Raw genomic sequence first — 26,138 nt, forward strand, 5'->3', positions numbered from 1 at the left:
GAGTCATATCACGTTTCTGGTAACCGAAAAATAGATACGGGATATATTTGATAAAAACCTGATAGTTTGAAGGTTTAGAGAACATTTCAAAAGTTTCAGGGTATTTTTGATAAAGTGGGTATAGTTCAGGGGTTTTCGTGATATTTACCCTAATAATAAACTAATAAATACACCGAAGATATGTTTTAGATTGGCGGTAAACACTAATACTAAAATTAAACATATCCATTGCTTAAAAGCCAAAGAAACCAAGCTTGCTTGCTTTCTCTTTCGCAATCGTCTCAAAATATTGATAGATGTCTGATAGTCACGGCAAGAAGAATTTCAGTTCATGAACCGATGACACCCATGAAACATTAATTTTATATATTGTTAGTATCATTTTAAGAATTGGTTTTTTTTAAAAAAATATTACATTGTATTCTTGATTATAGCTCTTTATAAATTTAACATAGTTTATTTTATATAGAGAAGTACATATAATTTGGCATATATAAAAGATTTTTTTTTGTTATTATTGAATATAGAAAAAAAGATGACAATGAATTAGGTTAATATTTGATAGGTCTTAGGATCAATACCTTTTAGAAGCATTACTTTTTTTTTTTCGTATTTTTTCATTTCTAGAATGAAAGGCTGTATACTGTTCAGTTTGGTCACTCATCCAATTCTATTCCTTATCTCTCTCTCACTCAAATTCTCTCTTTCTCTCTTTAAGTTATCAGCTAGCACAAAGCATGGAAGCAGCAGCTGCTACCGCCGTCCTTAAAGTTCTAGTTCAAAAACTCATCGACCTCCCCATGAAAGAGATCTCTCAAATCCGAGGTTTCCGCAAAAATGCAGAAAAGCTAGCTGGAAGTCTCGACATGATCCAGAAATTCTTGCACAATGCTGAGATGCGTGCCATCACCAGCGATGCTGCTGTCAAGTGCTGGTTGAAGAAGCTTGAAGACGTGGCGTTCGATGCTGACAATGTTTTGGATGATATCAACTATCATATTCTCTCCAAACAAATTAAGGCCACCAAACCCATGAAGGCGAAGATATTATCAGGCTTCTCATCATCCGTCAATTCTATTGCGCGTCCGAGAAATATGGCTGTTAGAATCAAGAAAATCAATAAGAATTTGGAGTCCATTAAGAAAGAGGCCACCGACCTTGGCCTCGTAGTGAGGCTTGCCATTGCCAATGAGCCCACTTTGGTTGATGCTTCTTTGGAAACTGATTCATACACTCGTGATCCAATTTTTATTGGAAGAGATGATGCTGTGTCGGAAATAGTTCGGACGCTTATAAATGGCATCAAAACTGATGAACGTGCAGTTTCCATCCTTCCAATTGTGGGGATGGGGGGATTGGGGAAGACGACATTGACTAGGAAAGTCTTCAATTGTCTGAAGGATGAGAGTCGGTTTGGATCGCATTTGTGGGTGCATGTTTCCCCAAATTTTGATGCAATAACTCTTTTCAAGAAAATTCTCAATAACTTGACATCTTGTCAAGTTGAAATTGCGAGCAGGGAAGATATTCTTGCAAAGCTTAAAGAAGCTTTGAAAGATAAAACTTATCTTCTTGTGCTTGACGATGTATGGAACCAAGATGGTTTGAAATGGGAAGATTTTATGAATTCTTTTTCGGGAGTTAGTTGTGTCAAGGGAAATGCCATCATTGTTACTACCAGAAATATGGAGGTGGCTTCAATTGTGAATACACTTCATATACATGAGTTGAAAGGCTTATCGAAGGAAGAGTGTTGGTCGATAATTAAAGTAAAAGCCTTCGGAAAAAAAGATGTTCCATCAGAATTTAAGGCCATTGGGAGAAAGATTGCAAGGAGGTGTCAAGGTTTGCCATTAGCTGCCAACATAGTTGGGGGAGTGCTACGCAATAAATCCGAGGAGAAATGGCGTTCAGTCGAGGAGAAATGGCTTTCAGCCGATGAAGGAGGAGATAATATCACAAATATATTGAGACTGAGCTTCGATAATTTGTCTTTGCCATCACTTAAGAAGTGCTTAGCATACTGTGCGATGTTTCCTAAAGGCTCCAAAATCAGCAAATGGAAACTGATTGAGATGTGGATGGCAGAAGGTTTTCTTCAAGCTGATGAAAGGGATGAGATGGAGTCCGTGGGCGAAAAATTTATCAACATTCTTCTGCACAACTCTTTACTACAAGTTTCTAAGAGAGATGATGACGGAAATGTTAAAAAGTGTGGTATGCATGATCTTGTGCACGATCTCGCTTGTTCTGTTTCAAGCTCCTCTAACAGTACAGGTGGTAGCAGCCGAGTTCGATACATGACTCTCGAAGACAACTATTGTAGCGACGAATCAAGTGGTATCCCAAAAGAAATGGCAAAGTCTTTGCGTACATTACTAATAACATCCAAAGCTGATATTTCTGATATCAACTTCTCAGACTTGGAAAGTTTGCATGTTTTACATCTTCACTCTGAAGTTCTAAACGAGCTGCCAAGTTCGATTCGGAAGTTGATACATTTGAGAGATTTTGATATTTCAAAGACAAGAATTGAAGTTTTGCCGGATTGGATTGGTGAATTCTTTCACTTGCAGACGTTGAGAGTAGAGGCAGGATGGTTGAGAAAACTGCCAAGTACGATTAAGTACTTGATTAACTTGAGGCATCTTTATATTGACTGGAGGGTAGAGTTGCCTATGGGAATTGGGAGATTAACTTCTCTCCAAACGCTAACGCACTTTCCAGTGGGCGATGAGAATGGCTGCAAAATTGAAGAGCTCGGAAGTTTGAATAATCTTAAAGGAGAGGTAAGGATTTGGAAACTCGAAAGGGTTCATGACAAGGAAGAGGCTGGGAAAGCCAATTTATTCAAAAAGTCAAAAATATTGAAGTTGTGTATGAAATGGGATCCGAGAAGAGAAGGTGAAAGAAATGATGAGGATGTATTGGAAGGCCTTCAACCTCACTCACATCTGAGGGAGTTAGTGATTGATGAATTCAATGGAAAAAGATTTCCATTATGGACTCGGAAGATGGCAGTTCGACATATGCCCGGAGGCTCTTGGGTGGTGCTTAACAATTTAATGTCGTTATCACTCATTCGCTGCAGAGAATTTGAAGAGATCCCAATGTTGGGGCACTTGCCAAATCTCAAGTCCCTTCAGTTGCATGAATTGAGTAATTTGAAGTATATAAATTCATCATTCTACGGAATGGTGAACAAGGACACACGCATTGTTTTTCCAGCTCTCGAGAAGTTCACATTGGAAGACATGCCTATGCTGGCAGAGTGGGCAGAAATAGAAATTTCGGATGGAAGTGAAGTGAAGCTATTTCCTCGCCTCCGATATTTGGAAATTGAGAATTGCAAGCAATTGATGAGTGTTCCAAGTCATGTCTCGTCATGCCTTGAAGAATTGAGTATTGTTAAGATTGGTGTGGAATGTCTGTCAGCTGATTGGTTATTGAGTAACAGCGAGACTCTCTCAAATTTGACTATAAGTTACTGCACGAATTTGAGAGAAATACTATCAAATAGGTGGGGAGAAGAAGAATCAGAAGGAAGAAGCTTCAGAATCACATCCCTCCCTATATTCCCTCGTCTAAAAGATTTGTATATTCTACACGTTCCTAAGTTAAGTTTGGAGACTGTGGATGCAATGCGGCGCCTCCAAATTGATGGCTACAAACGCATTGACCCGTGACGGTCACGGTGTCGGTGAGTATCAAATATCTTTTCTAGAAACAGTTGTATGTGTATTTTATTTGAAAAAGAAATTCCAATTATTAGAAATTGAAGCAGCCCACTAAAATCTAGTATTATCTTATTCTATGGAGTTTCTAAGAATTGAGATTCAACGTACCACACTTGATGCCCCACTTTCAGTTTTATTTATATTTTTCTCTAATTTAAACTTTGAATGCTTTAGTTTAATTTTGTGATTATTAATTAGGGTTCATTCCATCTAATTAGGGTATGTAATTATTTTTTTATCATTTAATTTCACTTTTATTAGTTAATAATAGGTTGAAAAATTCGAAATCATGGTATATAATTTTATAAAAAAATATTTTTTTTGAAATAAATATTAAGAATAATTCATAGTATTATAATTTTATTTTTTAAAAAAATATTACTCCCTTCGTCCCCATATTTATGCATATCTTTCCTTTTTGGAACGTCCCCCAAATTTATGCATACTATATTTTTGGACACTACCCCACACATAATTCTTACAATTTAATCCTTCTAACTTACACTATTTACCCGCAATCTACTTAACAATCCCCTCAATGTGTGATCCATTCTCTACTATCAATATTTCAAACAACTTTTTATTAAAACTCGTGTCGTGGTCAACCATGCATATTTAGGGACATAGACTATTAAAATAATAGATATAAGAATAAAATATAGTGACATACATAAAATTGTGGAACAATGAATCTAATCCCTTAGTTTTGTGCTCCACTTCATCTCAATATATATGCTTAAACAATAGGTGATTAATTATTTTGAGTTTTTTTTACTATATTTTTACAGCGACCGCATCATCTTAGCTTTCTTTTCCATTAATTCTTTTTTGCGTTGATACAGTTAATTTGATTCTGATGAAAGTGAAGAGGTCTAGTGAAGAAGGAATAAGTGAGTATCCCATTTTCTCCATGATGACTTAAGTTGCTCAACCTCTTTTCATAATTTTTTTGTATATATATTCTTTCTTTAAACTTTAGTTGATAGGATTATTATGTCGATGGTTGAAGACGATGCATGTTTGGATACCAATTTGTTTCACAATTCATATGATTCTCGAAGACTCAAACTTTATTGAAACGATGAAATCGAAAGAGTCTTTTCCTGGGAAAGAGCTAATATGAAGTTTAGTTTAATCCCTTGGATCTTTGGCTAAAGTGAATCCTGTATAGTTGATTTGTTGTCTACATTTCAGGTGGATTTGGAGGGGCATTTTTTGTAACTGTCAAGCTCTAGTATTGAGCCATTTTGAGCTTTGTTATAGATTTTCTAATAGAATCAAATAAATTTCAAAATGACATGAGGATATATGAGACCCATTAATATAATTTGTGTAGGACTAAATGTCTATTTCTCAAGCATGTGTCTATTGTTCTGTTTATGGTTTGTTTTTATGATTTTTTCTTCAAAAGCTATTAATTTGATATCATTATATCCAACACTCCAGAGTCCAGCCTTATTGCAGGTTGTTTATTGTTAGTTACATCCCATCAAACTTGAACTATCTGTTATTGTTTTAACCTCCATGGCAGGAATAGGAGAGCCTTTGAAGAGCTTGGAGGCGAGGTAGCCTCAACTAGAGGCGCCAACGAGCTTGCTCGTGGGGACGAACGACGACAGTGTAGTCATTGACTGTGAAGAGAAGGATGATGACAAAAATTCAGACAACAATGTTGAAGATGTGAAGATAGTGAAACAAGAGGATTCAGCAGCTGTGGAAGTTGAATCCAGTCCCAGCAAAAAGGGAGGTAGCCAGCTTTTTCCATTTCTTGATGAATGATTAATGCCTATTTCTTATGTTTGAATATTGAGGCATGCTAGCTTGAATTTGATGAAATGATGTTGGGGGTTGTATCAGTTATATCTATATAGTATATGTTTTCATGGTGCAACTATTAAAGAAGGCAAATGGTGAAGACAAGAAACAAACATGGTTGAATCATCAAGCATGTGTTGATAAAGAAGGAATGAAGATTCACATCTTCTCCATCTTCAATGTTTGAGCAATCTTATTAGACAAACAATATGCCGTTGATTGAATGGTGATCATTGGATTAACAGCAACAGCTCCCGGCAGCACACTCGCATGATGCCTCCCAACTCTCCCCATTCTCATCAACTGCTCCTTCCTCTTAATCCACCCCCATTTTGCAGCTCCCCATTCTGATGCGCCGAGCAATACGTCGTCCACGCCCTCGCCCTCGCCCTCGGCTCCTCCCCCGTCGAGGAACTCCTCCACCTCCCTCTCCCCGACCCCCTCGCACCTCAGCCTCTGCCCGTCGCTCTGATGCGTGCCCACCTCGACCGCCCCGGCCCCCACCAGTATCCTCAGCAATGATGGTTTATGCAAAAATGGCAAACGTGATGTTGCAAGAGATCTTTTGAGGGAACTTCCTTCTAATGGTTTGCAACCTAATGTTTGGATATATAATATGATCCTTCATTCACTTTGTCAAGAAGGATCTATGGAGGAGGTAGAACGTTTGCTTGTAGAGATGAAGAATCGTGTGACATACAACATGTGTGAATTTTATGAATGGATATTTGTTTGCAAAAAGTTGTTGTATTTGGATGAGCTCACTGCATTTTTATATTCAGAATTCATATGTATTTTGTCTTTAAAAGGATTAAACATTTTGTGCCTATATATTACGTTGAAGCCAGAAATTAATTACTAATTCATAATTCAGAAGTTAGAACTCTTTTTCGAATATGCACGCAGGCAGGGGCGTTGGCAGAGGCCTAGCACCCTGTCTATTTTTTATTTTTATTTTTTTATTACCTATATTTTTTATGTGATTAATTTTTTTTTATATATAAATTCGCCTTATCACAAAATTTCGATGAAATCTCGCTCGATCATGATTAAATTCCTGTATCCATTATTGCTTGCAGGAGCAATGAGCTTCTCCGTTCGCCATTTGTAAGTATATTATATTAAGTAACCCTTTCAAGTATGATTAGAAAAGTTTTTGTAACAACATAAATTCATTTATATATTTAACGTTATTTATTATGATTTTAAAGTGGCTTTGAAAATAGGCCTTAGAATGTATTTCCAATAATTTAAGTTTGGGCCAAGTTATAATTGCAATAATATTTTAGCCCAAATAAGGCCCAAATATTTTTGAGCCCAAACATTATTATTGAGGCCCAAGCATTATTGCTGAGCTTGAATTTGTGACTAGACAAAGATCGAAGACATCCATTCTTGAATCTATTATAAAACCACGAAGATAAAGTAGAAGAAAATAAATGAATATCCATTTCTGCAGGTGTATGAATTATTAAAATATGAGAATATATATGCACACATGATGGGAAATATTACTCAAATCGACTAATTCAAAACCACCCACAAATAAAGGAAAAGAAAGTACCCTTCCAAACATCACAAGAAAAATCTTTTTTACAAAAAAGAAAAAGAAAAACAGGAGATCAGCCCCGAAGCCTGAGTGGATTATGATGTTATATGTCACTTCGTCCGGTGCACAACCATGACCAGTGGCGGAGCCAGGATTTTTTTTTTGGGGGGGGGGGGCTGAACTGTTACGGGGGTGGTAGCCCCCGGGAAATTTTTTTTGGGGGCATTCAATACATTTTAGACATTTTTTACTAAAATACAAATATAATAATAATAATAATAATAATAATAATAATAATAATAATAATAATAACAACATTTTCATAGATAATATAGTTCAAAACATTTACTAAATTTTTTTTTTGGGGCATTCAATACATTTTAGACATTTTTTACTAAAATACAAATATAATAATAATAATAATAATAACAACATTTTTCATAGATAATATAGTTCAAAACATTTACTAATTTTTTTTTGGGGGCATTCAATACATTTTAGACATTTTTTACTAAAATACAAATATAATAATAATAATAATAATAATAATAATAATAATAATAATAATAATAATAATAATAATAATAATAATAATAACAACATTTTCATAGATAATATAGTTCAAAACATTTACTAAAATTTTTTTTGGGGGCATTCAATACATTTTAGACATTTTTTTACTAAAATACAAATATAATAATAATAATAACAACATTTTCATAGATAATATAGTTCAACATTTACTAAAAAAAAATTTGGGGGCATTCAATACATTTTAGACATTTTTTACTAAAATACAAATATAATAATAATAATAACAACATTTTTAGACATATTATAAAAAAAAAAAAAAAATCAAAATTTGGGGGTGGCTCTAGCCCCCCGGCTACGCCCCTGACCATGACTCTGCATCTCTGTAAGCAAACATTGTGCCTCCTCCGTAGAATCTTCATGACAAAGGGCACTTATAGAACAATTTTTCAAAGCTTCAATTAGCTTGTTGGGCTTATCTGGATACTAAGTAGAGATGGGCCTTGATGATTCAAGCCCATTAAAATTTCTATGTATTGATCCACCACGATGAGATTCTTTTTAGGCCGCATATTTTCGAGCAATAATATTAATTAACAATGTTAATCTGGTGGGTCCAAATAGAATGGCTCCTAAGTATTCCTTTTTTATTTTTTGATCAAACTAATTTTATCATTTCGAATTATTCAAGAAGAGATCAAATCTTAACAACTTTTTGGTACTTATACACTTGAGATCGTCATTTGTCAATCCCACTTTTTTTTATTCTACCTGTACAATTTTCATTTTTCTTTACTGTTTTGTTTTCAATTTTATTTTACTGTGCTATAGTTTGATTTTGCAATTATTCAATAGGGTTTATTATAAACAATTAGAGTAAATAATTGTAAATTCAATTTTTTTAGTTAATAATTGATGATTATGGTATTCCATAATTTGACTATATATATGAGATTTTCTTAAGCTTCAACTTTTTGGTAATGGTTTTAAATAGGACATATTAGTGGGGTTTGAGTGGATGCAAAAATATATTCATGATAAATTTATTAGTGGGGTTTGAGTGGATACAGAAATATTAGAATAATTAAGGGGATTTGAATCAAATGAATCAACTTTTTTTTTTGACAGGGAACTGTGGGACACTTTTATGTTTACCACATAGTTAAAATATTAACTAAGGTAAATGATCAAGTGAAAATCACATTTTTTGTGAGAATTGAAAATCATGAACAAACACATAATATATATACAAGATTTGATTATTTCTTGTTCATGTATTTTGTAAATTATAATTGTTCACGATCTAATTATCTCTTATTCATGTATCTTACATATTTATTCATGATTTTCAATTCTCACGAAAAGATGTGGTTCTGATTTAAACCTAATCCTATTAACTAAATATTATATTTACAATATTTTATACTAATCCTACCCACCAAATCAATAATGAGCTAACTAAAGTACTCCACCAAAAAAGGTGTCGGCAAATATTGAGTTCGAGGGTTTTTTAGGACAGTAACTTAGATTGATTTGGAAATTAGGACAATAACTTTCGGACTTGTAAAAATAGGACACTAATTTTTTTTAAGAATAAAATAGGACACTAATTAATAAGTGTTGCATCCGCATGACATTTTTCGGTCGATTATCGGCTGAGAAATGTCCTATTTTTACGACGCTTATTAATTAGTGTCCCATTTTACTCTAAAAAAAATTTAGTGTCCTATTTTTACAAGTCCGAAAGTTTTTGTCCTAATTTCCAAATCAACATAAGCTATTGTCCTAAAAAAATCCCCCGACTCGGCAAAGATTAAAATATACTACTCCAGAATGAAAAAGAAAATTACGTCTAGAATGAAAGGTGTAAAATGAAAAAGAAAACCATGTCTAGAATGAAAGGCTGTAAAGTGTAAACTCTTCAGCTAGCACCACTCATCTCAATATCTCATCCAATTCTATTCCTTAGTCCTCTCTCTCTTTCTCACTCAACTTCTCTCTTTCTCCCTCTCTCTGTCTAAGTTATCAGCACAACAATTAAAGAATGGAAGGAGAAGCTGCAGCCGCCGTCCTTCAAACTCTAGTTCAAAACCTCATCGACCTCTCCAAGAAAGAGATCTCTCAAATCCGAGGTCTCGACAAAGATGCAGCAAAGCTAGCTGCGAGTCTCAAAACCATCCAGAACTTCTTGAACGATGCCGAGAAGCGTGACATCACCAGCGAAGCTGTCAAGGGCTGGCTGGAGAAGCTTGAAGACGTAGCTTTTGAAGCTGACAATGTTTTGGATGAAATCAACTATCATATTCTCTCCAAACAAATCAAGCCCGCCGAGCCCGAGAAGGCAAAGGTACCATCATGCTTCTCATGCTTCAAGCATATTTCACGTTCTCGAAATATGGCTCTTAAAATCAAAGAAATCAATGAGAATTTGGAGTTCATTAACAAAGAGGCCGCCAAGCTTGGCCTCGTAGAGAAGCTTGCTAATGAGCCTGCTTTGGTTATTGCTGCTTTGGAAACTGATTCATACACTCTTGATCCAATTTTTATTGGAAGAGATAATGTTGAGTCGGAAATAGTTGAGATGATTACCGATAGCATCACAACTGATAAACGCGCAGTTTCCATCATTTCCATTGTCGGGATGGGGGGATTGGGGAAGACGACATTGACTAGGAAAGTCTTCAATCGTCTGAAGAATGAGAATAGGTTTGGATCACAAATTTGGGTGCATGTTTCCCCAAATTTTGATGCAATAACTCTTTTCAAGAAAATTCTCTTTAAATTGACTTCTTATCAAGTTGAAATTGAGAGCAGGGATGATATTCTTGCAAAGCTTCAAGAAGCTTTGAAAGACAAAACATATCTTCTTGTATTTGATGATGTATGGAATGAAGATCGTTCCAAATGGGAATATTTTTTCAATTCCTTGTTGGGAGTTAGTTGTGTCAAGGGAAATGCCATTGTTGTTACCACCAGAAGTACGAAGGTTGCTTCAATTGTGAAACCAATTCATACACATGAGTTGGAAGGCTTATCAGAGGAAGATTGTTGGTCGATAATCAAAGTTAAAACCTTTGGAGAAGGAAACGTTCCATCAGAATTTGAGACTATTGGGAAAAGGATTGCAAGAAGATGTCAAGGTTTGCCATTAGCTGCCAACGTAGTTGGGGGAATATTGAGCAATCAATCCGAGGGAAAATGGCGTTCAATCGAGGAGAAATGGCTTGCACCAAATGAAGGTGGAGATAATATCACAAAAATATTAAGATTGAGCTTTGATAATTTGTCTCTGCCATTACTTAAGAAGTGCTTTGCTTACTGTGCGATGTTTCCTAAAGGCTACAAAATCGGCAAAAGGGAACTGATTGAGATGTGGATGGCAGAAGGTTTTCTTCAAGCTGATGAAAGGGATGAGATGGAGTCCGTGGGTGAAATATTTATCAACATTCTTCTGCACAACTCTTTACTGCAAGTTTCAGAGAGAGATCGTTACGGAAATGTAAAAAGTTGTGGCATGCACGATCTTGTGCACGATCTGGCTTGTTCTGTTTCAAGTTCGTCTAACAGTACAGGTGGTAGCAGCCGAGTTCGATACATGACTCTCGGAGACAACTATTGTGGCGACGAATCAAATCGTATCCCAAAAGAAATGGCAAAGTCTTTGCGTACGTTACTAATAACATCGGAAGGTGATATTTCTGATATCAACTTCTCAGACTTGGAAAGTTTGCATGTTTTACGTCTTGACTCTAAAGTTATAAAAGAGCTGCCAAGTTCGATTCAAAAGTTGATACATTTGAGAGATTTTGACATTTCAAAGACAAGAATTGAAGTTTTGCCGGATTGGATTGGTGAATTCTTTCACTTGCAGACGTTGAGAGTAGACACGGGATGTTTGGAGAAACTGCCAAGTACGATTAAGTACTTGATTAACTTGAGGCATCTTTATATTACTGAGGATGTAGAGTTGCCTATGGGAATTGGGAGATTAACTTCTCTCCAAACGCTAACGCACTTTCCAGTGGGCGACGAGAATGGCTGCAAAATTGAAGAGTTCGGAAGTTTGATTAATCTTAAAGGAGAGCTATGGATTGGCAATCTGGAAAGGGTTCATGACAAGGAAGAGGCTGGGAAAGCGAATTTATTCAAAAAGTCAAAATTATTGAAGTTGTGTTTGACATGGGATTGGAGAAGAGAAGGTGAAACAAATGATGAGGATGTATTGGAAGGCCTCCAGCCTCACTCAGATCTGAGGGAGTTAAAGATTTTCGATTACAAAGGCAAAAGATTCCCATTATGGACTGAGAAGATGTCAGTTCGAGATGCGCCTCAAGGCTCTTGGGTGCTACTTAACAACTTAATGTCGTTAGAACTCTGGGACTGCAGAGAATGTGAAGAGATCCCAATGTTGGGACACTTGCCCAATCTCAAGTCACTCAAATTGTTTGGAATGCCTAAGCTGGCAGAGTGGGCAGAAATAGAAATTTCGGATGGAAGTGAAGTGAAGCTATTTCCTCGCCTCCAACATTTGTCAATTATGTGGTGCCGGCAATTGAAGAGTGTTCCAAGGTTGGGGCAGTTGCCCAATCTCAAGTCCCTTGAGTTGAATGGATTGAGCAATGTGAAGTGTATAAATTCTTCATTCTACGGAATGGTGAACAAGGACACACGCATTGCTTTTCCAGCTCTCGAAGAGCTCGGATTGGTTTATATGCCTAAGCTGGCAGAGTGGGCAGAAATAGAAATTTCGGATGGAAGTGATGTGACGCTATTTCCTCGCCTCCAATATTTGGAAATCCATGAGTGCGAGCAATTGAAGAGTGTTCCAAGTCATGTCTCGTCATGCCTTGAAGAATTGAGGATTCATACGATCGGTGTGGAATGTCTGCCAGCTGATTGGTTATTGAGTAACAGCGAGACTCTCTCTTCTTTGGAAATAAGTTGGTGCCGCAATTTGAGAGAAATATCAGATAGGTGGGGAGAAGAAGAATCAGAAGGAAGAAGCTTCACAATCACATCCCTCCCTAAATTCCCTCGTCTAACATATTTGGATATTCGAGGCGTTCCTAAGTTAAGTGTGGAGACTGTGGATGCAATGCGGCGCCTCCAAATTGATGGATTCAAACGCATTTACCCGTGACGGTGACGGTCAGTATCAGTATGTTTTCTAGAAAAATATTAAATATTAAGAATAATTCATAGTATTATAATTTTAATTTTATAAAAAATATTAGTATTGAAATAATAGATATAAGAATGAAATATAGTGACATACATAAAATTGTGGGACAATGGATCTCACCCCTTAGTGTGATGTTTCACTTCATCTCAATATGCTTAAACATAAGGAGATTAATTATTTTGAGTTTGTTTACTATATTTTTACAGCGACTCGTCATCTTAGCAAACAGTTGATTCTGAGGAAAGTGAAAGAAGCAATCAGTTGTGTGTGATTCAGTGAAGCAAGCGATCTAGTGAAGAAGGAATAAGTGAGTATCCATTTTCTCCATGGTGACTTGCTCAACCTCTTTTCATAATTTTTTTTTGTAATTCCATGTATATTCTTTGTTTAAACTTTAGTTGATATGATTATTAATTGTAAGGAATTATTTTGAGTAGATCACTTCTATATCTATAGAAACAGTGGTGTCTACACTAAGGATTCACATCACTATTTATGCCCATACACAACTTAATGCTAAAATGTGAAATTCACAACCAAGTTTATGCAAAGGAGATCAAATCATTTAGCTTTTTCCACTTCTTGATAAATGAATGCCTATTTCTTGTGTTTGAATGTTGAGGTATGCTAGCTTGAATTTGATGAAATGGTGTTGGGGTTTGCATCAGTTGTATCAATATATATGTTTTCATGGTGTAATTATTAAAGAAGACAAATGATGAAGACAAGAAAGAAACATGTGTTGATGAAGATTGTCTACTTTTCAGGTGGATTTGGAGGGGCATATAAGCTTCATAAATGAATGGCTGATTGAATAGAGGTCTCATTCTGTTTAAGAAAAAGAGTTTCTAATAGAATCAAATAAATTCCAAGATGACATGAGGATATATGAGATCCATTAATATAATTTGTGTAGGACTAAATGTCAATCTCTCAAGCATGTGTCTATTGTTCTGTTCTTATGATTTTTTCTTCAAAAGCTATTAATTTGTTGCAGGTTGTTTATTGTTAGTTACATCCCATCAAACTTGAACTATCTGTTATTGTTTTAACCTCCATGGCAGTAATAGGGGAGCTTTTGAAGAGCTTGGAGGCGAGGCAGCCTCAACTAGAGGCGCCAACGAGCTTGCTCGTGGGGACGAACAACGAGCTTGGATTGTCGCAAATCGCTTCAATGTTTTTGTCTAAAAAATTCAGACAACAATGTTGAAGATAGTGAAACAAGAGGATTCAGCAGCTGTGGAAGTTGAACTCAATACCAAAAAGAAGGGAAAAGGAATGTATGAGAAGAAAAACTCAAATTTCTGAATGTCAATACTAAGTTCAACTCGATTTGATCACGCCGTTGTTTAATTAAAATTCGAGCATGATTCTATAATGAATGAATTAAATTTGAGCATGTCAATACTCAGCTCAGCTCGACTTTATTACACCCTTGACACGATTCATTTTGTGTTAGCTAAAATATCCACACAACAAGGGATTAAAAAAAAAAAGCAAAGTAGCAAATTTATGTTTAAATTGAAGCAAAGTAGATGTACATTGTATGTTGGCATAGATTAAAAGTAGCAAAAGCCATTTGAAAAATTGGCCATAAAACACTAGTCATCTTCTTCCAATCAGTTAACCCAGGATCCAAATCAGCGCTCGTCGCCGCGAAATCTCACAGCCGTCGGTCGGTCGAGCATTAGGTATCCGACGATGGCTTCACTTTCTCCTTGAGGAACTGCAGAATGTGCTCTCGTTTCCAGTTATCAACTCTGCATTTTACACCGACAAAGTTCCACGTCAAGCAAATGAACTTGCATGAATTCAAGACCTCAATCGAGGTTTGGTTGCACATGTAACAACACGAAGAAGACCACCAACGCAAGATTCTTTCCGGACAAAACACGTAAACAAGCTCACCTAATGGTTTCCTTAAGCGTATTGAATGCGTATTGAACTTTGACCGATGGGAATTTATCCTTCTCTTCCTCTATAAAGCCGACTAGCTCGGGATAAAACACCAGTTTCCTCATGCACACCTCTAAAATCGCGCCAGAATATATAACCTGCAAACGGAATGGATATCATCGGGAAGAGAAATTCGAGCTCGCAGATTTGGGCAAAGAAAGAGAATGTATATATGCATATTAAACATGTCTAGAGCTCACTGATCTCTTGCAGAAACCTTTCACCCCTTCGACTAACACACGACCAATTCTTGCGGACTACTGAATAGACATACCTTGCTTGTCGCATCGTCTGAATCCTCAGCGCAACACTTCAGACAATCAGACACCAGCTCTGCAGTGAATCAAAACAGTAAACCATCACTGTAACATGGATAAAATTCTCAAATCGATAATTTTCTCAAACTGCATATAATTCATCGTGGTTTCAAAACGCAGTCAACATTGTCGCGTCTGTATGCAAAATCTACAGATACGGAAAAAATACTATATGGATCTTATCAACCTCTCCATGCATTTGCACATTTCAATAAAAGTTTCTTGATTTCGAAATTGCCAATGATTTGCCACACAAAAAGAAGAAAAAGAAAAAAGGTCTCTTCCCAAGAGAGTTATCACAAATCTGTTACTATGTAAACACAAGGTTCTGTGAAATTCAGTCAATAAGCTTCTCGTTAAGTATTCAAAACTTTCTCTCAGCCTCGCTTTCCTAAAAAGAATCCATAGACACGGAGATAAGCCTACACCAATTGTTTGGTCCGACAGTTTTTAACTTCAAAAGATGGACGGCATTCCATGACATGTTGCAAGATTCTAACGACTAAGATTTCGAACCTCCAACACTTGCTTTCAAGAATGAAGATTATATACTATCTCATTATTTTTTCTTCATCATTATTATTCATTCTAATCTACTTTCACTTCTTCATCTCGTCCCCATCATCGAAGCTCACCGGCATCACTCCCCCCTCGACTTACCCCAAAAGACCAGACCCACGCAGTTCCTTTCCGACTTTAACTACTACCATTTCATTTGTCCATATAGTGATCAATCCTCCATTGCATTCGCCTTTTGAGAACTTATATCCTTCAAAGAGCTGCATCATCACCATTAACCAACGGCGGACACAGGTCAGAGGGTGGGGGGCTTCAGCCCCCACCAAGCAACCTTTTATAGTTTTCATTCTTATAAAATCATCAAATTATTGGATTTTTGTGCGAAGATTAATTTATGCAAAAGCTACTATCATCAAACCTAATTAAATAAAAATCGTCTGTAAAACTCACAAAAACCGAATCATGACCCCATCAAATTCTTCAATAAAATGCCAGTTTTAGTTTGATTTCCAACCACACAAGCACATTAGAATGGATTCAATACAAAAAATCTGAAAAAATCGAAAAAAACGAAACTTTCAAAGCATGTCACTCACTCTTAGCTCAGAAATAACTCTTAAAACTTGAATTAATTAGCAAACTAAAACTTATCGTAGCATCTTACTAATCCCCAATTTCTTAACGAAAAGTGAGGCAAAATACTCACTGCACACAAAAAATAGATCTAGGAAAAGAAATAAAATCTGGTAAAAAAACCAAACCGCATAAACTTATTGGGCTGGGTTGAATAGATTCTGTTTTATAAATAAATTATGATAGGAGAGTGATCTTCAAGTGAAATATCTTTATAATAATCTAAATTCAAAGGCGCTAACGAGCTTGCTCGTGGAGAAGAACCACGACAGTGTAGTTTTTGAGTCTGAAGAGAAGGATGATGACAAAAATTGACAGCATTGTTGACGATGAAGATAGAGAAACAGAGGATTCAGCAGCTGTGGAAGTTGAATCCAGTCCCATCAAAACGGGAGGTAGCCAGCTTTTTCCATTTATTGATGAATGAATGAATGCCTATTTCTTATGTTTGAATATTGAGGCATGCTAGCTTGAATTTGATGAAATGGTGTTGGGGGTTGTATCAGTTATATCTATATATATTTTTTCATGGTGCAACTATTAAAGAAGAAAAATGACGAAGACAAGAAAGAAACATGGTTGAATCATGAAGCATGTGTTGATAAAGAAAAGAATGAAGATTCACATCTTCTCCATCTTCAATCTCCGAGCAATCTTATTAGACAAACAATATGGAGTTGATTGAATGGTGATCATTGGATTAACACCAACAGCTCCCGGCAGCACACTCGCATCACACACAAACAGCCCCTTTGCCTCCCAACTCTCCGCATTCTCATCAACTGCTCCTTCCTCTTCATCCACCCCCATTCTGCAGCTCCCCATCTGATGCGCGGAGCAATACGTCGTCCACGCCCTCGACATCGCCCTCGGCCCCTCCCCCGCCACCACGGTGTCGAGAAACTCCTCCACGGCGGCCCATACCACCGCAGACGACCCGTGGCGGCCCATAACGCCTCGGGTGGATCAGAGCATGGGGTTGGCTCTGATACCATAAGTAGAACTCATTCTTCAACCTATTCTTCAAAGCTTCAATTAGCATGTTGGGCTTATGTGGAAATTGAGTTGAGATGGGCCTTATGATTCAAGCCCATTAAAATTTTTATGTATTGATCCACCCACGATGAGATTAAATATTAAAGGAAGTAGTGGGTCTTTTTAGGCCGCATCTTTTCGAGAAATAATATTAGTTAAAAATGTTAATCTAGTGGGTCCAAATAAAATTTTACTGGTTTTTATTTCATTCACTAAACTGACGCCGTAACTGCAAATAATTATAATAGTGTAAACAACTAATTTTTTTTTCCTCTTACATTACTAATAGTGCATGTGTACTTCTAAAAATTAATAACAAAATAAACACAAAAGCTTTAAAACGTAAAGGCATAATTGAAATTTAATTTTATAAAAAATAAATTCATGAAATAATCTAATACAAGTATGAATTAGTTGTATTCGTAATTTTTTAATAGAAGATACAAATGTTTAAATACGGTGTAATGGTGGACTTCAATCTGAGATATTTGACATCAAACATTAATCGTTCTGTTACTAAGCCAATACACACGCACAAAATAATTGGATTTTAATGATATTATTAAGCTTGGATTGATCTCTCAAATATTACTCCATCGAGACGTTTACTTTGACGGATTAGCTTTGATCGATAAAAATAGTAAAACTAATCTCTTGTTTAATATGGTAGATTGAAATTTTGGGATATTCCGATGCTCTTGATTAATTATTTCCATCGTTTAAGGTGGCGTTTACTTTGAAGGATTAGTCTTGATAGATAAAAATAGTAACGTTAATCCCTTGTTTGCTTTGATGGATTGGAACTTTGGAATATCCCAATACACTTGATTATTCTTATCACTAAAGCTAATTTTACTTGATTCTTCTCCTATTGGAAAGGTGGGATTCGGAGCAATGTTATTCTTGAGGATAAAAATACTCAAGCATGTATTTAATCAATCATGCAAAGTAAACAACACCTAAGTTAATTTTGCTTTATTCTTATCTATTGAATGGATGGAATTGGAAAAATTCTACTCTTAAATTAAAAAAAAATAAAAAAAAAATACCCAGACATGCATCTTATCAATTATGCAAAGTAAATTCCAATATATCGATTTAACTTGCCCAATCCAATTCTGGCCCAACTCTAAATATATACCCATTTCAACATACATTGCACTCCTAATAGAGGCCCAATTTCTCTCTCTACCTGAATTAAACTTGACAAGCCCAACCCAAGAATAGAGAAGGCCTCTCTCTCATTCCAAATTTCTTCTTAGAAAAGCAGACAAGATAGAGGAGTTGCAGGTAATTATACTATATATCTTAATTATGATGCTTAATTCAACACATATAAACTGCCTTGTACAGTTGTACAATAATGCATTCATATCATAGACTGTATTATCTCTATTAATAACACTAATGAACTCTTATTGGCTTAAATCCTCTTACGTTGAACATTTCATTATGCCAGCTAATGATGAATTAATCAGCTTATCATTTCTTAAACCTTATTATTGAGTTTTCGTCGTCGGATTGGTTGAGAAATAATGAGGGATAATTATATATTGAATGAAGAAGAAGAAGAAGACAAGATAATGTGCTGCCTTGTTGATAATAAAACAATTGGTGATAGAAAACATATTAGTATTTCAAATATTGTTTATGAATAAATTGTCTTGTTCATGCAAGCTACCACATGTTCACGCGTAAAGATGCCTCGATGAGATTGAATTCTATTTAAAAATTGAAAAACAAAGACTTAGAAGTTAGATCTAAAGATAAATTTTGTCAACTCTTGTTCAATTTGCACCAATTAATTCTCTCTCTCTCTCTCTTTCTCTCTCACGCACACATAATCTCACACACACAGCAACTTTTGTAAAGCCTTGTTAAGTTTGCAGCAATTCTCACTCTCTCTCTCTCACACACACACATAGCCAATTTTGTGAACTCTTGTTCAGTTTGCATCAATTCTCTCCCTCTCTCACACACACATCCACATAGCCAATTTTGTGAACTCTTGTTTAGTTTGCCTCAATTCTCTCTCTCTCACACACACATCCACATAGCAAATTTTGTAAGCTCTTGCTCAGTTTGCATCAATTCTCTCTTTCACACACACACCCACATCAAATTTTGTATACTCTAGTTCAGTTTGCACCAATTCTCTATCTCACACACGCCGATAAAATTTTGCAAACTCTTGTTCAGTTTGGATCAGTTCTCTCTCTCACACACACTTCCACGTAGCAAATTTTGCAAACTCTTATTAAGAAAATGTTTGCAGAAACAGATCTTCTTGGAAAAGCAGACAAGGTAAAGGAGTTGCAGCTAATTACTATCTTATGATGCTTAATTCAACACATATTAAACTGTCTTGTGCAATAATGAATTCATATCATAGACTATATTATCTATATTAATAACATTAATGAACTCTAATCATTCTGTTGTATATTGTCTGTGGATGTGCAGCTTAGTCTCTGGAGTTTTGTTTTTGACAGGGAACTGTGTTATTGAAGTTAAAGCCGAGAGTAGGGAAGGTGAGGATGAATTTCGATTCTGCTTGTTGACAGGGGCGGATCCAGGATTCAATGTTAGGGGGGGCTGAATCTATTGGACTACGGTGCTTGAAAATATTTACACGGGGCCCCCGAAGCAAATTTTTTTGAGCATTCCGTACACTTCATTTTCATGCATTTTTTCAACAATCACTTAATATAATAATATAATTGTTCGCAATTCAATTAATTCAACATCAAGTAGATTGAAAGCATATAAAGACGTACTTTTATTCATTTTTCTTAAAAAAAATGTTTCATCTTCTAAACAAATAAACTAATTTTCATTGTTAGTAATTAGTAATTTTACTTTTACCTTTAGAATTGACTCAAATTTAACATTAAAAATTAACTAAGAAAGAAAAAATGATAAAAATAATATAAATGTAACAACTCAATGTGTTGAGCAATTAATATGGATAGTTGGATACTATAAATAATGTATTACTATATTTTTTCTTGTATTTTTTTATTTATATACACATATATAGATAAAACAAAATAATAAGAATATATATATATTTAAAAAAAAAACTTAAAAATTGGGAGGGGGCTGAAGCCCCCCCTAGCCCCCCCCCCGGATCCGCCACTGCTTGTTGATCGTGTGTAGTGAAATTTGAGATTTTTCTTTTTTTCCTCTTTTTTTGGTGTTTCCTTTTGTTCTAATTGACATGTTTGCCTATAGAAATCAATCATTTCCTCTCGTGTGATATGTACTATATTCAATCGTGGGGAAAAATTCAACACACTTTTAAAACAAGTAGTGAAAGTTTAGATTTGGTGATCTTATGCATGAGACCATTGCGACTTGAATAATATTTGATACTTTGAGGTTTGTTCAGATAAAAACTTCTTATCGTGAGAATTTTTGCATTGAATCTGTAAATAATTTAGTATATTTGTTGATGAGTGCATGCAGTTTTTTATACTAATCCTACCCACCAAATCAATAATGAGCTAACTAAAGTACTCCCTCCGTCTCATCGAAAGTGGTGCACTTTTTTTGGGCACGTGATTTAAGGAGAATAAGATTGTAGTGTAAAGGTGTATAAATGTGTGTAGGGCCACATTGTCTAGAATGAAATGCTGTATAGTGTAAACTCTTCAGCTAGCGCCACTCATTTCATCCAATTCTATTCCTTAGTCTTCTTTCTCTTTCTCACTCAATTTCTTTGTTTCTCTCTCTAAGTTATCAGCACAAAGAATGGAAGGAGGAGCTGCTGCTGCCGTTGAAGTTCTAGTTCAAAACCTCATCGACCTCTGCAAGAAAGAGATCTCTCAGATCCGAGGTCTCGACAAAGATGCAGCAAAGCTAGCTGGGAGTCTCGACGTGATAAAAAATTTCTTGAAGGATGCCGAGACGCGTGAGATCACCAGCGATGCTGTCAAGAGCTGGCTGAAGAAGCTTGAAAACGAGGCGTTCGCTGCTGACAATGTTTTGGATGAACTCAACTATCATATTCTCTCCAAAAAAATTAAGGCCACCAAACCCATGAGGGCGAAGGTACTATCATGCTTCTCATCATCCTTCAATTCTATTGCGCGTCCAAGAAAAATGGCTGTTAGAATCCAAGAAATCAATGAGAATTTGGAGTCTATTAAGAAAGAGGCCACCGAGCTTGGCCTCGTAGCGAAGCTTGAAAATGAGCCCACCTTGGTTAATACTGCTATTTTTGAAACTGATTCATTCACTGATGATCCTATTTTCATTGGAAGAGATGATGTTGGGTCGAAAATAGTTGGGATGCTTATGAATGGCATCAAAACTGATGAACGTGCAGTTTCCATCCTTCCAATTGTGGGGATGGGGGGATTGGGGAAGACGACATTGACTAGGAAAGTCTTCAATCGTCTGAAGAATGAGACTCAGTTTGGATCATATTTGTGGGTGCATGTTTCCCCAAATTTTGATGCAATAACTCTTTTCAAGAAAATTCTCAATAACTTGACATCTTGTCAAGTTGAAAATGCGAGCAGGGAAGATATTCTTGCAAAGCTTAAAGAAGCTTTGAAAGATAAAACTTATCTTCTTGTGCTTGATGATGTATGGAACCAAGATGGTTTGAAATGGGAAGATTTTATGAATTCTTTTTCGGGAGTTAGTTGTATCGAGGGAAATGCCATCGTTGTTACTACCAGAAATATGGAGGTGGCTTCAATTGTGAATACACTTCATATACATGAGTTGAAAGGCTTATCGGAGGAAGAGTGTTGGTCAATAATAAGAGCAAAAGCCTTCGGAAAAAAAGATGTTCCATCAGAATTTGAGGCCATTGGGAGAAAGATAGCAAGAAGGTGTCAAGGTTTGCCATTAGCTGCCAACATAGTTGGGGGAGTGCTACGCAATAAATCCGAGGAGAAATGGCGTTCAGTCGAGGAGAAATGGCTTTCAGCCGATGAGGGAGGAGATAATATCACAAATATATTGAGACTGAGCTTCGATAATTTGTCTTTGCCATCACTTAAGAAGTGCTTCGCATACTGTGCGATGTTTCCTAAAGGCTCCAAAATCAGCAAATGGAAACTGATTGAGATGTGGATGGCAGAAGGTTTTCTTCAAGCTGATGAAAGGGATGAGATGGAGTCCGTGGGGGAAAAATTTATCAACGTTCTTCTTCACAACTCTTTACTGCAAGTTTCATGGAGAGATAATGACGGAAATGTAAAAGAGTGTGGCATGCATGATCTTGTGCACGATCTCGCTTGTTCTGTTTCAAGTTCGTCTAACAGTACAGGTGGTAGCAGCCGAGTTCGATACATGACTCTCAAAGACAACTATTGTGGAGACGATTCAAGTCGTATCCCAAAAGAAATGACAAAGTCTTTGCGTACATTACTAATAACATCCAAAGCTGATATTTCTGATGTCAACTTCTCAGACTTGGAAAGTTTGCATGTTTTACATCTTCACTCTGAAGTTAAAAAGCTGCCAAGTTCGATTCGGAAGTTGATACATTTGAGAGATTTTGACATTTCAAAGACAAGAATTAGATATTTGCCGGATTGGATTGGTGAATTCTTTCACTTGCAGACGTTGAGAGTTGACTCAAGATGGTTGAGAAAACTGCCAAGTACGATTAAGTACTTGATTAACTTGAGGCATCTTTATATTACTAAGGATGTAGAGTACTTGCCTATGGGAATTGGGAGATTAACTTGTCTCCAAACGCTAACGCACTTTCCAGTGGGCGACGACTACGAGAATGGCTGCAAAATTGAAGAGGTCGGAAGTTTGAATAATCTTAAAGGAGAGTTACGGATTCGCAATCTCAAAAGGGTTCATGACAAGGAAGAGGCTTGGAAAGCGAATTTATTCAAAAAGTCAAAAATATTGAAGTTGAGTTTGGAATGGGATAGATATTTCAGAAGAGAAGGTGGAACATATGATGAGGATGTATTGGAAGGCCTTCAACCTCACTCAGATCTGAGGCAGTTAGTGATTTACGGATTCAAAGGCAGTAGGTTTCCATTATGGACTCAGAAGATGTCAGTTCGAGATGCGCCTCAAGGCTCTTGGCTGCTACTTAACAACTTAATGTCGTTAACACTCTGGGACTGCAGAGAATGTGAAGAGATCCCAATGTTGGGGCACTTGCCCAATCTCAAGTCCCTTAAGTTGAGAGAATGGAGGAAGTTGAAGTGTATAAATTCATCATTCTACGGAATGGTGAACAAGGACACACGCATTGTTTTTCCAGCTCTCGAGAAGTTCCAATTGTATCAGATGCCTAAGCTGGCAGAGTGGGCAGAAATAGAAATTTCGGATGGAAGTGAAGTGAAGTTATTTCCTCGCCTCCAACATTTGGAAATTAAGCATTGCAAGCAATTGATGAGTGTTCCAATGTTGGGGCAGTTGCCCAATCTCAAGTCCCTTCGGTTGGAAGGATTGTGGAATTTGAAGTGTATAAATTCATCATTCTACGGAATGGTGAACAAAGACACACACATTGTTTTTCCAGCTCTTGAAACCTTCCAATTGTATCAGATGCCTAAGCTGGCAGAGTGGGCAGAAATAGAAATTTCGGATGGAAGTGAAGTGAAGCTATTTCCTCGCCTCCAACATTTGGAAATTTACAGGTGTGAGCAATTGATGAGTGTTCCAATGTTGGGGCACTTGCCCAATCTCAAGTCCCTTGAGTTGAAAAAATTGAGCAATTTGGAGTGTATAAATTCATCATTCTACGGAATGGTGAACAAGGACACACGCATTGTTTTTCCAGCTCTCGAGAAGTTCACATTGGAAGACATGCCTATGCTGGCAGAGTGGGCAGAAATAGAAATTTCGGATGGAAGTGAAGTGAAGCTATTTCCTCGCCTCAAACATTTGGAAATCAATGAGTGCGAGCAATTGATGAGTGTTCCAAGTTTGGGGCAGTTGCCCAATCTCAAGTCCCTTGTGTTGATTGGATTGAGCAATTTGAAGTGTATAAATTCATCATTCTACGGAATGGTGAACAAGGACACACGCATTGTTTTTCCAGCTCTCGAAAAGCTCGAATTGTATCGCATGCCTAAGCTGGCAGAGTGGGCAGAAATAGAAATTTCGGATGGAAGTGAAGTGAAGCTATTTCCTCGCCTCCAACATTTGGATATTTATTTTTGTGAGCAATTGAAGAGTGTGCCAAGTCATGTCTCGTCATGCCTTCAACATTTGTCAATTAGTGGGATCGGTGTGGAATGTCTGCCAGCTGATTGGTTATTGAGTAACAGCGAGACTCTCTCTTATTTGCGAATAGTGTACTGCCAGAATTTGAGAGAAATATCAGATAGGTGGGGAGAAGAAGAATCAGAAGGAAGAAGCTTCACAATCACATCCCTCCCTATATTCCCTCGTCTAACATATTTGGATATTGAAGGCGTTCCTAAGTTAAGTTTGGAGACTGTGGATGCAATGCGGCGCCTCGAAGCTGGTGCCTACAAATTCATTGAGCCGTGACGGTGAGTATCAATATCTTTTGCTAGAAACAGTTGTATGTGTATTTTATTTGAAAATGAAATTCTAATTATTAGAAATTGAAGTAGCCTACTAAAATCTATGATCTTATTTTATGGAGTTTCTAAGAATTGAGATTCAACGTACCACACTTGATGACTCACTTTCAGTTTTATTTATATTTTTCTCTAATTTTAACTTTGAATGCTTTAGTTTAATTTTGTGATTATTAATTAGGGTTCATTCCATCTAATTAGGGTATGTAATTATTTTTTATCATTTAATTTCACTTTTATTTTGAGTTTGTTTACTATATTTTTACAACGACTCATCATCTTAGCTTTCTTTTCCATTAATTAATTCTTTTTTGCGTTGATACAGTTAGATTCTGAGGAAAGTGAAGAGGTCTAGTGAAGAAGGAATAAGTGAGTATCCCATTTTCTCCATGATGACTTAAGTTGCTCAACCTCTTTTCAATTTTTTTTTGTAATTCCGTATTCTTTCTTTAAACTTTAGTTGATAGGATTATTATGTCGATGGTTGAAGACGATGCATGTTTGGATACCAATTTGTTTCACAATTCATATGATTCTCGAAGACTCAAACTTTATTGAAACGATGAAATCGAAAGAGTCTTTTTTCTGGGAAAGAGCTAATATGAAGTTTAGCTTAATCCCTTGGATCTTTGGCTAAAGTGAATCCTGTATAGTTGATTTCTTGTCTACATTTCAGGTGGATTTGGAGGGGCATTTTTTGTAACTGTCAAGCTCTTATTGAGCCATTTTGAGCTTTGTTATAGATTTTCTAATAGAATCAAATAAATTTCAAAATGACATGAGGATATATGAGATCCATTAATATAATTTGTGTAGGACTAAATGTCTGTCTCTCAAGCATGTGTTGTTTTTATAATTTTTTCTTCAAAAGCTATTAATTTGATATCATTATATCCAACACTCCAGAGTCCAGCCTTATTGCAGGTTGTTTATTGTTAGTTACGTCCCATCAAACTTGAACTATCTGTTATTGTTTTAACCTCCATGGCAGTAATAGGGGAGCTTTTGAAGAGCTTGGAGGCGAGGCAGCCTCAACTAGAGGCGCCAACGAGCTTGCTCGTGGGGACGAACGACGATAGTGTAGTTGTTGACTGTGAAGAGAAGGATGATGACAAAAATTTAGACAACAATGTTGAAGATGTGAAGATAGTGAAACAGAGGATTCAGCAGCTGTGGAAGTTGAATCTAGTCCCAGCAAAAAGGGAGGTAGCCAGCTTTTTCCATTTCTTGATGAATGATTAATGCCTATTTCTTATGTTTGAATATTGAGGCATGCTAGCTTGAATTTGATGAAATGATGTTGGGGGTTGTATCAGTTATATCTAT

The 26,138-nt window shown here is 36.3% G+C and overlaps 4 protein-coding genes across 10 annotated transcripts in view; 3 read left to right on the forward strand and 1 right to left on the reverse strand.

Annotated features, from left to right (window-relative positions):
• The window catches only part of LOC130999767 (putative disease resistance RPP13-like protein 1), a 36,841-nt gene that overhangs the window by 10,370 nt on the left and 333 nt on the right, over positions 1 to 26,138 (forward strand). For 2 of the 4 annotated variants that reach the window (XM_057925395.1, XM_057925396.1), the window contains exons 2-4: positions 719 to 3,700; positions 4,580 to 4,627; positions 5,269 to 6,421. In XM_057925395.1, the coding sequence (XP_057781378.1) occupies positions 738 to 3,686 (2,949 nt within the window). In that variant the 5' untranslated portion in view covers positions 719 to 737 and the 3' untranslated portion in view covers positions 3,687 to 3,700; positions 4,580 to 4,627; positions 5,269 to 6,421. Of the gene's footprint in view, positions 1 to 718; positions 3,701 to 4,579; positions 4,628 to 5,268; positions 6,422 to 26,138 lie in introns of those variants that run through there. The other 2 variants (XM_057925397.1, XM_057925393.1) reach the window with 2 other exon arrangements.
• Positions 9,570 to 26,124, forward strand: LOC130999764 (disease resistance protein RGA2-like). 4 transcript variants are annotated; one of them, XR_009093581.1, is made up of 3 exons: positions 9,570 to 12,780; positions 13,021 to 13,121; positions 25,804 to 26,124. XR_009093581.1 is itself a non-coding variant. In XM_057925390.1 (2 exons), exon 1 carries the CDS (start codon positions 9,677 to 9,679, stop codon positions 12,770 to 12,772), a length of 3,096 nt encoding a protein of 1,031 aa, XP_057781373.1. In that variant the 5' UTR covers positions 9,588 to 9,676; the 3' UTR covers positions 12,773 to 12,780; positions 13,021 to 13,132. The 4 variants fall into 4 exon arrangements, 1 of the variants encoding a protein (XP_057781373.1); XR_009093580.1 differs by lacking the exon at positions 25,804 to 26,124 and adding an exon at positions 13,879 to 14,018 and having other exon boundaries at positions 9,588 to 12,780; XR_009093582.1 differs by lacking the exon at positions 25,804 to 26,124 and adding an exon at positions 13,885 to 13,963 and having other exon boundaries at positions 9,588 to 12,780.
• Positions 13,551 to 15,881, reverse strand: LOC130997002 (uncharacterized). Its single transcript, XM_057922282.1, has 4 exons — positions 15,758 to 15,881; positions 15,045 to 15,103; positions 14,723 to 14,868; positions 13,551 to 14,574 (listed from the first exon to the last, which is right to left on the reverse strand). The coding sequence occupies exons 1-4, from the start codon at positions 15,879 to 15,881 to the stop codon at positions 14,502 to 14,504; spliced, it is 402 nt and encodes a 133-aa protein (XP_057778265.1). The 3' UTR covers positions 13,551 to 14,501.
• On the forward strand, positions 21,028 to 24,759 carry LOC130997003 (putative disease resistance protein RGA3). The gene has a single exon (XM_057922283.1). The coding sequence runs from the start codon at positions 21,028 to 21,030 to the stop codon at positions 24,757 to 24,759; it is 3,732 nt and encodes a 1,243-aa protein (XP_057778266.1).

The sequence above is a fragment of the Salvia miltiorrhiza genome, chromosome 8 (assembly GCF_028751815.1).
Source record: "Salvia miltiorrhiza cultivar Shanhuang (shh) chromosome 8, IMPLAD_Smil_shh, whole genome shotgun sequence".
In the NCBI taxonomy this organism is placed as follows: Eukaryota; Viridiplantae; Streptophyta; class Magnoliopsida; order Lamiales; family Lamiaceae; genus Salvia; species Salvia miltiorrhiza.